At 41.6% G+C, this 12741-nt stretch overlaps 1 protein-coding gene across 10 annotated transcripts in view; it reads right to left on the bottom strand.

The window, feature by feature from the left end:
- The window catches only part of UBE4B (ubiquitination factor E4B), a 140783-nt gene that overhangs the window by 53417 nt on the left and 74625 nt on the right, over positions 1-12741 (bottom strand). For all 10 annotated transcript variants that reach the window (XR_009047522.1, XR_009047531.1, XR_009047521.1 and 7 more), the window contains 7 exons: positions 10996-11079; positions 8455-8511; positions 7772-7888; positions 7575-7673; positions 7089-7202; positions 5359-5557; positions 1515-1653 (listed from right to left, as the gene is read on the bottom strand). Coding sequence is in view for 2 of the 10 variants with exons in the window: in XM_057696018.1 (XP_057552001.1) it covers positions 1515-1653; positions 5359-5557; positions 7089-7202; positions 7575-7673; positions 7772-7888; positions 8455-8511; positions 10996-11079 (809 nt within the window). In the remaining 8 variants the exon portion in view is untranslated. The remainder of the gene's footprint in view (positions 1-1514; positions 1654-5358; positions 5558-7088; positions 7203-7574; positions 7674-7771; positions 7889-8454; positions 8512-10995; positions 11080-12741) is intronic.

Raw genomic sequence — 12741 nt, 5'->3', positions numbered from 1 at the left:
TCTTCTGACCACAGTGGAATTTAGCTAGAAATCAATAACAAAAATAAATGAACAAATCCCCCAGAAATCTGGAATTCAAACAATCTTTTTGTAATCCACAGGTCAAGTAAGAAATAATACAAATTAGAAAATATTTTGAACTGAACAATAAAATGACATACCAAAAGGTGCTCAACATCACTAACTATCAAGGAAATGCAAATCAAAACCACAATGAGATATCACCTCATACCTATTAGAATGGCCACTATCAAAAAGATAAGAAGTAAGTGTTGGTGAGAATGTAGAGAAAAGGGAACCCCTGTGTGCTGTTGGTGGGAATGTAAATTGGTGCAACCACTATGGAAAACAATATGGAGGTTCCTCAAAAAATTAGAATTAGAACGACCTATGACCCAGCAATTCTGGGTATTTAGCTCAAGAAAACAAAAATGAAAAGATTTATGCACCCCCACGTTCACTGCAGCAGTATTTACAATAGCCAAGATAAGGAAACCATCTGACTGTCCGCCAACAGATGAATGGGCAAAGAAATCTCTCTCTCTCTCTCTCTTTCTCTCTCACACACACACACACACACACACACACACACACACACACACGAACATTATTCAGCCATAAAAAAGAATGAAATTTCACCACTGGCAACAACAATGATGGACCCTGAGGGCACTGTGCTAAAGTGAAACAAGTCAGGCAGAGAAAGACAAATACCGTCTAATCTCACTTACACATGGAATCTTAAACAAACAAATAAACAAACAAACCCCCAAAACACCAAGTTCATATACAGAGACACAGAGAAGAAGACTGGTGGCTGCCAGGGGTGGGGTGGGCAGAATAGATCCAAACTACCAGATATAAAATAAATAAGTCATGGGGATGTAATATACAGCACAGTGACTGTAGTTACTAATACTGTACTGTGTATTTGAAAGTTGCTGAGAGAGAAGATCTTAAAAGTTCTCATCACAAGAAAAAGCTTTGTAACTATGTATGGTGACATGTTAATTAGTCTTATTGTGGTGATCATTTTGCAATATATACAAACATCAAACCATTATGTTGGGGACTTCCCTGGTGGCCATTTTGGACTTCTTATGCCACTGGACAGCATGCAAAAAAAAGTGAATCACATGCTGGTGGGAGTAAATGATCTTGTTTATTAAGGGAGACCAGAGTTACTGTTTCACGGTCCAGGGAAAGAGGGGTATGTCTGGAACCCACGAGGTCCTTTAAAGTGCTTCCTGATATTATGGTGCCCAGTGGAAAAAGTTAATGGAAGTCTCAACCACATACCAAGGGTTGAGAACGCTGAGAGATCAAAGTGTGGGCCACTTCACCATGTAAAGAACTCTGGTCAAGCAAGCAACATGGATGTAGCAGCAGAGGCAGACGGTGTACTGAATCAGACGGACCCCTCACGTTCAAACTGACTGGTCACAAGAGAAGTGCCTGCTTGTGAGAGCAAGCGGTGACCCAGGCAACCTCAAGACATGGCACCACGCACATACCTGTTGAGCTCTCGGATGGCCCGGAGTCTGCGGATGTAGCGACGGCAACTCGGCAGAATTGACAGGTGGTGGGCGTGCAAGGTAAGAAAGAAGCATTCCGTAGGGAACTTCGGCTCAGAAAATGGAGGCTGATCTCCATCTGGGAAAAAGAACAAAATCCCCGAAATGAAATCTATTACGTGACTACATCAGAGGAAAAATGCAATTAAGAAGACAAAATTACACGTGACCTTTGAAGCTTAAGGACACTTTTAAAAAATTAGACTTAAGTAATGTTATAAGGAAAACAGAATTCCTGTGAGCTCCTTTGAATGATCAGGTCCTCTGCCCCACCTGACTGAATGCTTAACACAGATGTACAACAACAATCCTTTGTGATGTGTCTCCCTGGTGTGTTTTATATAAGCATTTCTATTTTTCAAACACCACTGTTAAACCCCAAAATGGTATTATATTAAGTGAACAAGCTGCAGATTCCATAGCCATTTCCTTACTGCTGGACATATTTGTTGTTTCAAATTTTTCTCTACTAGAAATAGTGCTGGGAGGATCTAAGTACAGAAAGTTACTCCCCCACCCCCTCTCCCTCACCAGCTTTGGGAGCATATTCTGGAAAGTGGAATTACTGAGAATGACAGTATTACAGTTTTTTCTTATGAATCACCAGCATTCACTTTAGACAGACTAAATTAATTCATAAAATGCCGTCTATTTATTTACAAACATATATCCTATATTATCACTTTGTTCTGGAATAATTTATAGTTATAGAAAGCGAACTTGAATTTCTTTCAATTTGTATCTAATTCCTACAAATACATACATTTTTCCCTACAGTATATTTTATTTCCTATGACATATACTGCTTATATATTTTCTCCCCAAACAAAAGAAAACTGTTTCTTTGTAGAATTTAGTTTTGGTCTTACACACTTGTAACAGTTCTGCATTTTGAATGAGACGACTTTATCAATTATGTGCACATATTTTTTCCCATTCTTTTATTTTACATATTCATTTTGTCTCCCTCTATAAAAAGTATGTTTAAACATTAAGATATAAACATATTGTCCCTGACGATATTCTTCATTTCTTAAATCATTATAAATTTCTCTCTCTTTTATGGCTGGGTCAAATCCTCTGTTTGGCTTTTTTGTGCCAGGGAAGGATGGAATCTCTACACTAGCCCATGAATAGTTTTCTAATATTTAAAGATAAATGCTGGGACTTCCTAGGTGGTACAGTGGTTAAGACCTGCCAATGCAGGGGACACAGGTTCGAGATCTGCCCCAGGAAGATCTCACATACCGCAGAGCAACTAAGCCCATGCGCCACAACTATTGAGCCCGTGTGCTTCAACTACTGAAGCCCACGCACCTAGAGCCCGTGCTCCACAACAAGAGAAGCCACGGCAATGAGGAGCCTGCACACCACAACGAAGAGTAGCCCCCACTCACTGCAACTAGAGAAAGCCCGTGTGCAGCAATGAAGACCCAACACAGCCAATAAATAAATAAATAAATTTAAAAAGAAAACTCTTTAAAAATAAATAAATACATAAATAAATGCCATATGGTTTTTACATCTGTCATTAAATAACATTTTTTTAAATTTTTAAAATTGAAGTATAGTTGCTTTAATAACATTTTTATAATATAGACAAAAAGATCAATAATCAGAACACCTTCAAAATACTCATATCTTTCTTCCATCAACTCATCAAGATCTATGAGAGATTTCATAAGAATTTTAACTGGCATATATAAAATCTACATAATAACTAAGTCACTGCTCTCATTTCTATTGTGTAAACATATATATTTAAACCCAGAACAGTACATTCCTCCCATCTGTTCCATATATCTATTTGATGTTGGCTAATCCAAAAAAGAACTTTTTTACTGTATTAATTTTTATTGTATATCTCTAGCTCATAAATTTACTTTCTAGAGAGGTAATAACAATTTGTGAGGAATCGTTGGCATCCAAACAAAATAAATTTTTCTTTTTTTTTCTGGACTCTGTAAACTCTTAACTTCTTCACTGGGGCAGCTGAGAACCACCCCTCCCTCCACACAAGCGGGATGTGGCCCCCTTGGGTGAATGAACAGCATTCTCAGTATTGGTAGATTCTTGGGGATTGTACCAAAACAAAAAAATGGAAAAGCAGAACGTCATTTTTTTCCTCCACTCAGGAATCATTTTCAGTGTTCTACAACATAAAATATGCAGAATATAGAAAAATGGTACAAATCAACTGGTTTGCAAGGTAGAAATAGAGACACAGATGTAGAGAACAAACATATGGACACCAAGTGGGGAAAGCGGCGAGCGTTGGGGGAGAATGAATTGGGAGATTGGGATTGCCACATATATATTACTAATAAGAAAAAAAACTACCAAATTGCACACTTTAAATACATGCAGTTTATTGTAGTCAACTATATATCAATAAAAGTTCTTAAAAAAAAAAAAGCCAAACTAAATATACTGTTTAAAAATTAAAAAAAAAAAAAAAATACTCACTTCTCTTGCATTCCTGCTTTTCTGTTTTCCTGACCACCTGTCTCACAGATACATTTCATCCATCACAAGCTTCTTTCACTTCCCTTGGCCTGCCTCTCTCCTTCTCTCCCATCTCCTCTATCTCCGCTCCTTCACATCCTACCCCTCCGCCCCCCAGACCTCTCTGTCACGGCTGCGTTTAGCCAGGAAAGCGGCCGCGGTCAAGCAGAGTAGCTCTCTTCTCTTTCCCACAGGCTGCCCTCTGGAAAGGGCCTTCCTCAGCTCCAGCCTTCCTCTGGGCAGCCCGCTCTCTAGAGGACCCCCCCCCTTGAGCTGCTCCACAACCCTCTCACTCCCCCAGCCCTGGCCCTGACGCCACGAGCCCAGATCCTAATTCTGGAGTTTCCCTGGCTTATCGGAAATCAGGTCTCCTGAGAGAGACAGAAATTCCCTGAAGAATTAGACTGCTTCCCTCATTATCGACAAGTATGAAAAACTGCAACCAAACTAAACACCCGGAAGGATGAACGGAGGTCAGGAAGTGTGGTGGAGCAGAGGGAGCCCTGGGCTCAGCTCAGCACACCTGAGCAGCAGCTGCAACTTGCTGCCTGACAGGCCTGGGGAGCAGCGCATCTTCTGGAACCTCAGTCTCCTCATATGTAACTAGAAGACAGTAGAGTTGCTATTAAGATATTATTATTAAAGTTTTTTTTCCTGGGACTTTCCTGGTGACTCAGTGGTTGAGAATCCACCTGCCAACGCAGGGGACATGGGTTCGAGCCCTGGGCAGGGAAGATTCCACATGCTGCAGAGCAACTAAGCCCATGCGCCACAACTACTGAGCCTGTGCTCCAGAGCCTTCGAGCCACAACTACTGAAGCCTGTGTCACAACTACTGAGCCCACATACCCAGAGCCCGAGCTCCACAACACGAGAAGGCACCGCACTAAGAAGCCCGCATACCATAAAGAAGAGTAGCCCCCGCTCTCTGCAACTAGAGAAAGCCTGCGCGCAGCAACGAAGACCCAACACAGCCAAAAATAAATAAACAAATAAATAAAGTTATTTTTTCCTGATAATCCCATGACAGTTTGATGTGGCAGCTTTAGGGGGAGAGGAGTCAACGCAAACTGGCAGGGATGATGGAGAGCAGGAGCAAGGGCGGGAGGAGGAGGGGACCGACAGGGACGCCGCAGCTGGCGTCAGATTCAAACTGCGGGACGATGCCGGGTCCAAACGGATCCTACTGATATAGGATGGGTATCTGTTCTACCCTTCTCAATGAAAAGAAAACAGAAGGACAGTGTTTTAATGACCTAACGAAGAGCATGTCACTCACAAAGTTCGGTCAGCCAGCCATTCACATCCTCCATCGTGGCGTTCACTCTCGTCTCGTCGCTGGGAAGAGTAATCCGACACCTCGGGTGGAATATGTACGTGGGGTCAACCGTCTCCAACTTGATCTTTGTACTTAGCTGCTGCAGCACCCAAAGGAAATTCAGCATAAATCCGTCAGTAGACACCAATCTGTCATCTGTCTGTGAAATAGAGAAGTATTTAAAATCATGATTTGAACAGAAATTGTGGTACAACTTTACAAGAAAGGAGAGCAAACTTTCATCTTGAAGTCAGTGGGGGGACATCTACATCGTCACCATCTTCACGCTCCTGGCAGGGGCGATTTGTTGAGTGCTAAACATACGTGAAGGGTTTTCTCTCACTGAATCTCCACATCAGCCCTTAGAACTGAATGATACTGTTACTCACATTTTACAGAGAAGGAAACTAAGACTCAGAGAATTTAAGTGATTTGCCTACCATCCTCAAAATCAGTAAGTAGAAACACAATAAACGCTGCTTCCTTTCTCTTATTTCCTCTCAAAAGCATAAGAACAACCAGTTTCACTGTTACCACTTGACGAAACTAGTTTCTCAGTATTAGCATAATCCTGCTTTAAGAATATACAATCCTGGGAATTCCCTGGTGGTTCAGTGGTTGGGACGTGGCGCTTTCACTGCCGAGGGCCTGGGTTCGATCCCTGGTCAGGGAACTAAGATCCCGTAAGCCATATGGTGCGGCCAAAAAAAAGACCACAATTATTACCTTTTTTTGTCTTCCCCCCTCTAACTCCCACAGTCCTGATAAAGACAGTTAACATCGATGGAGTCCACGTACTGGGCACGATTCTAACGGCTTTACATATACTAAATCCACAAGTCAGGTACCATTACTACCGCCACTTGGCAACGTGGAAATGGAGGCACAGAGAAGCGACTGTCTACAGTCCCACTGCTGGCAAACGGTGGAACCCCAGCTGGAATTCTAGGCAGTCTAATACCAGGTCCACGCTCGTCACTTTTTCTTCTGAGTAGAAACGTCACATCGCTCATTAATAGCACAGCAGGGATGCCCTTTTAACCTCTCCACTCTGGTAAGGGGGCCCCAGCCACCGGCTTCCCTCATCGGCAACGGGGCACCTTGTCCGGTCTCTGCACCTCGGCGCCTGAACCCCTCCCCCCGTTTTAGTCCGCCCTCCACACAGCAGACTTGGCGATTTCCTTCCCGAAAAACCTCCAGCGCCTCCTCATGACGCTTTTTACCCCATCGGCCCAGCCCGATGGAGCCTCTGCCGCCCCTCCAGCCCAGGAGCCGCCAGCTTCTTTCCTGCTCACCACCCTCCAGCCACCAAAGCCTGCTGGGGGCCTCGTTCCAGAGCTGGTTCATTCCCACCTTCGTGCCTCCCACACATCTAGAAAGCTTTTTTCTCAGCCTTGCGCTGGCTGGCTCTTTCTGATCAGTCAGGTCTCTAATCAAATGTCTCCTCCTTGGACACTCCCATCCCTTCCTTCTGGTACCCCTACGGTTCACTGGCTTCATAGATTCTAGGACTGTCTGAATTGTACATTCACACGTCTGCTCATCGACCCTACGGAACATAAGCTCCAGAAACGTAGGAGGCTTGTCCATCTTGTTCAACGCCGTGTCTCCATCTCCTAGGACAATGCCTGGTAGGTTCATGGGATGAATGAATGGAACGAATACATAAAAGCAGTGCTTGGGAATCCTACCTGCATCTGTGCTTTCTTCATGTTGGCATTGACGACAGCTGCCATGTAACCAAGAGCAGCCTCGCGGGTCTCACCATTTAACAAAATACTGTGCAGAATCTTGAAAAGCTCTTGCTGAAATTTATTTTATAAGGGAAGAAAAAAATTAAAACTTTGTTTAAAAAACGATTCGTTTTTGCCTTTGAGAAAAGCTAAGCTCCTTCCCACTTCTTCTCCTCTCCCACATCCACTCATTTTAGGAGAATCTGACTACAGGAACAGAAGAAAAGTCCACATTCAACTGTGTCAAGATGATCAGCATGAAAGAAGAATGTGGGGTGGAGGAGGGAAGCAGTTATAGTTTTGATAAAATAGCCTTTGCTATTTCCTTCCCAGGATAGGACCAAATTACCTTAATCACACTATAATTGGCCTATAATTGTGCTGCTTTTAACTTTCAGAACGGAAAACTTATTCATCCTTTGGATTCATTTTCTGAACACCTACCCTTCCCAGCTCCAAGTAATGCTGCAGCGACTGGCTCACCACGCGCGTGTTTTCCAGGGTAATGGCAGGGCCTGAGAAATATTTTTCAACCACTTTTGCCTGGGAAGAGAAAGCAAAAATTCAATCAGCATGTAATGTACATTTGGGGAAGAATCTGAACATAAGAGCAGCGAAGTGCAAAGGGCCGCTGTACTTACATCATCTTCTGCAAAGACTGAGAAGCTAAAGAAAGCCCCCAGATACGAGAGTCTCTGCAGCTCCCGCCCAGAGCCAGGGCTTAAGGATTTAGGTAACCACAACGGCAAAGAAGCAACCTGGGCAAAAAAACGGAAGAGGCAAGTCAAGCTGCTAGATCAGCAAGGGAGGTAAAAACGAAACAGAGTTCTCAGCAGCCAACCTGTTCAGCTGGTTCTCAGCCACCAGCAAAATGCCTGACACCTAACATCCAAAAACACAAGGGTCACAAATATGTTAGGGTCCCTGTCCATTTTTTCTCATCTCAGATGGAGGAAAGCCCTCCGAGTCCTCTACATTTTTACAAGATATCCTTTTAATATCCATGTTTCAAGAAATTCTTTGACATCATTCAAATGAACCGTTCCTATACTACCAAAGGACTCAAGGAAACATTTCCAGTAGGACCTGTTATTCTAGCTGTATAATACTTATCCCCCCAAAGTCACAAAAGAAAGTGAATAATGTCATCCCAGGAAATGACGTAGGTGGCAATGATACAACAGCTGAGAGTCACCCGCATGTAGTACTCACATCAGCATCTCAATGTGCTCCAAGAGACATTTTTCAGACACCATTACTTAAGGAATATGTTCTATGTTATATATTCACTGAAAATGTGCAAGCCCCTTGGGGTGGCACTTACCAAATTGCACACAGGGTGTGTCTTTCCAAACTTGGTTTCACAGAGCTCACCTAAAGCCTAGAAACAAGATCAGAGAGGATCATTTAAATGTATTTCATCCTAAATTGACCGCCACGTGTAACATCAAGACATAGCTTTAATGCTGCTATAAATATGTATGCATTCCAACAAAACACTAACAGCTCCACTGCTTTTCTGATGAATAAACTAATACGTGCACATTGTAAAAAGGCTTCAGATAAAACAGAAATATAAAATGAAACTAAAAATCACTCATAAACGTTACCCTCAGAGATAACCTCTATTGATATTTTGGCTAACAGCTTCCCAGACATAGTTTTGTACATATGCATATAGAGGTAGAGAATATACTCTTACAATAAATGATTTTCTTCATTTAACATCTTTCTATACCGAAAAAATATGCTTCATAAACTTTAGATGGCTAGTCTTACCAGTATTAAACAGGACTATAGATAACTGAAATTTAATAAGCTACCAAATTCAGAATATGTTTAAAAGTATTCCTTGGTTTCAAGATTCCTGTTTTTTTGAGAACCTCAATGTTTTCCTTTGGAGCACCAATCATTCTCACATTAGACAATCGGGAAAAATAGTTCTTAGGCACATGAACACAGTTGACCATGGCCATGGTAATACAATCAAACACTATTTGAACAGTGGACTTAATTTCCTCTGTGATTTGGATGTTGCTATGGAAGGTGCTAAGCCAGCTGCTGGAAGCTCCTGAGTCAATGTGATTAGGCACTGACACATCTGAGAGGCCGCGCAGGCTCAGAGAGTGGCTGAGAAGGACACACCCTCCCCACTCAGCACGGGGTTCCCAAACTCGGCTGCACTTAGGATCACTTGGGAAGCCTCTGAAAGCCCAATGCCAGGCCACACCCTCACCACACCCCGAGGGCCAGGCAGAGGTACTTTTTAAAGATCCCCAGGTGATTCCAAGGTATGGCAAAGCTGGGATCCACTGACCTAGAGGATAAATCACCCTTCTTTCTGACTTCAGCTCCAATGGTCTTCCTCTTCCTGCCTCAAATGACTGCTCTTTCTCTCACTGCTGCACAAACATCAACAATGGTACAAAATAAAACTATTGTCTATCACAATGGAGGCCTCTGTCTTTTGACCGAGAACATTCTGTTGATATCTGACACTAAAAGCTCCTTACTGAAACATCAAGCTAATTCAAACCACAAGAGAAAAGCCAACAATTCCAGGAAGGAATATCTACATAATACAGTGGTAATTAATGTGCACTAAGAGATTTCATCACTGAACTCAGACAATCAGATGATTCCACTTCCTTTTATGTGCCACAAACAGAACAATGCATAAGGGTTAACAGAATTTCATTAGGAACCTGAATAACATGTGCACTGGGAAGAACCCTAAATTCATTCAAAATTATCTTTAAAACTAAGACTTTCCACTTCACCTTCTGTTTATTCAGTGCTGTCTTTAATGGTTAGCCTTTTAGCTCCATTTTGATTTTCTGAAATAAATACACCTCTGTGTTTGCACTGATCGAGATCTAAGAATCTGACTGTGTCACTGTGGTCTTGATTTTGCAGGAGATTATCAGCACCTTGAGGAGAGGCACCCTGTCTCATGAGCTCCTGTGTCCCCCGTGTGTGGCACAGTGGAGGACATCGGGAAGCAATGAATTAACGGTAAGATGGAATCAAGTTTGTAGAATGAGTACAAGGAGCAAGGGCCGTGAAACGTATCCATTTAACCAAGGCCTCAGTTTGCACAAGGTCATATTTATACACGGAGTTAGCTGACTTCATGGTTTGAGATTTTTCCTTTATACTTCTAGAATGAAAATTATTCAGTAATACTTCAAAGTATTTTTCTCCCAAAATTTTAAAGAAGCATCTTTAATACTGGAACATCTGGTTCCAATGTTTTCATGACAGTGAAGACCTTTGCTGAGAATCTAGCCAAAAGTTCTGTCCACAATTTACACTTCTTCTAAGTGCCTGGAGGAGCTGAACAGATGTGTCTTTTCCAAGTAAAGCCTGAAGTGAAGTGTACAGGTTCAGGAAATGGGGAAGATGACAACTTTCTGTACAAAGTCACTACATAAAGATAAAACTGTATTCCTCTTCCTAATCTAACCCTGCCTTCTTTACCTCCATTTGTCACCGTTTTTTGTTTTGTTTTGTTTTTTAATTAACAAAATTACACCCAAAATATGTATGCTCATTGCTAGGAGAATCAAGGAGACCACCAAGGATTATCGTTTCCATAAGCTATAGAGTAAGGGGAAGTAGTTTCACCGACTGCATCACTGCCTCCTGTCTAGGGCTCGGATGGTGGAATATGTACCACACTGCTAACTGTCTTCACTGATGCCTCTCACTGCACACCAAACACTCTGCATGGCCAACACCATGATTTCATGTTTTAAATTTGAAAACAAGGTTGACCACAGACCTGAAAGAAAAGTGTACGTTAAAATCATCTGGAAGAAAAACATCTACTGAATGGGTTACAAGGAAAAGAACAAAGTTTTACCATGAGGGGGTATTTAAAGTAGTCACTATCGAGGGAGCACTCTTTGGCAGCAAGAGCCAGGCCTTGTAAAATGGGGATAAAGATCTGCAAGAAAAAAAAAATCAGAAATATCAGTTTAAGAAAATTTAAGAGAGGGAGGCATGTCAAGTAAAGTGCCAAATCTGCAAGTCCAGGCATGTGCACCGCTTTCCCAAGGAAAAGCTGTTTTGCATATGAAGGAACCTAGAATCCAGCCCCAGGGTGTTGCTCTGTCCTTTCACAAGACTGACCACAAAGTACGGCAGCTGAATTCTCTAGAAGTAACGGGTTTCAGTGAACCCTAAAACTGACAAGACTCCTTGTGATTCAATAGAAACTCACAAATGTGGAGCCTGCTGTAGGACTCTCCGGGGCTCCTTGCTCTAATCAACTAAATTCTGCACATCTCAGCAACGACTGTTTCCAATTAGCCAGCACCCACAAGCTGTAAAGAAACTGGACTAAATGTTCCAATATTTCTTCAATTTTATCAGCATTTTAAGAAATTTTCTGGTGCCACCCCCACACCCCCAACTAATTCTTTCCATCTTTCTTGGTTTATTTTGAAGAGAATAAGAAAAACAGACCAATAATAGATATTATTATTATTACCTTAACTTGAATTATGTACAACAAAAGAGATGGCTAGTAAATGTTGACATTGAAAAAGAAAACTTCATTAGAATGCCTTACATCCATATATGGTGTGATTCACACAACCTGATGTTGGAGCTTAGGGCACTCAAATCTACGTGTACAAGTTCACCACTAATATCAGGGCACAGGAACACTGCAGAATCTGCTCAGCACAGCTCATGTCTAAATTCCACAATGCATTCACTGAGCAGCACATTTAGGGAGTTGGTTAGGTTTCAAGACTAATAACATTAAGCTGAAAATGTTGTAAACAACAGCTGACAGTCTGAATGCCAGCAAGTCGAAAAAGCGAGTGCTCTAAAAAGCTACTAGAAAACCTGAAAAATTCTCTTTGCTACTAATTTCTTCCCCTTGTATGGTGCGCCCCTTATCATTCAAGGAGCACAGTATTACAAAAGGTGCCCTGAGTTACAGAGTGTCTTGCAAAATGAACACAGTCCTCGAAGAGATCATTCTAGTTCTCGCAACGCCAACAATCAGGGTAGAAGTAATGCGCTTTTGTAAGCTAGCTAAAAATGGAGAGGAAATGCTTAGGTGTAGAGGTGGGAAATGCCAAAACTGTAATCAAGGAAACAAGCGGTAGTTCCAGAATCACCAAAAAATAAATTTCACAATTCGTCATCTAGAAAAATCTCTAAGCATTTTTTTCAGGAACACTATAAAGTAAAACTTCAGAGTTATCCTCTTTTGCAAGTAGGGTTTAATTTATAATAAGCAGACAAAATATTACTGAAAAGAATATTTTTTAAATACCAAAAATATACTGTTTGACTTACATATTTTAAATAATGTTATTTTTAAATAAATACCTCCCAGCACTGATAAAAAAAAAAATGCTCCAAGTGTTCATCTCCCATCCTAAATTCTAGCTGCTATTATTTCTGTTTATTTATCTGGGAACATCTCAAACATTAAAGGGAGACTGAAATTTCAGTCAAAAGATTTAAGAATTCAAATCTGCCACATTCTTAAGACAAAAAGGTAAAATGCTGTTTTTCAGTTCTGCAGCTCCACTGTACAAATCATTTCTCTTGAGGAAAAACACATGGTGACACAAGAAAAGACAAGGGA

The sequence above is a fragment of the Hippopotamus amphibius genome, chromosome 1 (genome assembly GCF_030028045.1).
Source record: "Hippopotamus amphibius kiboko isolate mHipAmp2 chromosome 1, mHipAmp2.hap2, whole genome shotgun sequence".
Lineage (NCBI taxonomy): Eukaryota > Metazoa > Chordata > Mammalia > Artiodactyla > Hippopotamidae > Hippopotamus > Hippopotamus amphibius.
Note: the sequence above shows the minus strand (reverse complement) of the source record. Positions and strands in the feature narration are given on the sequence as shown.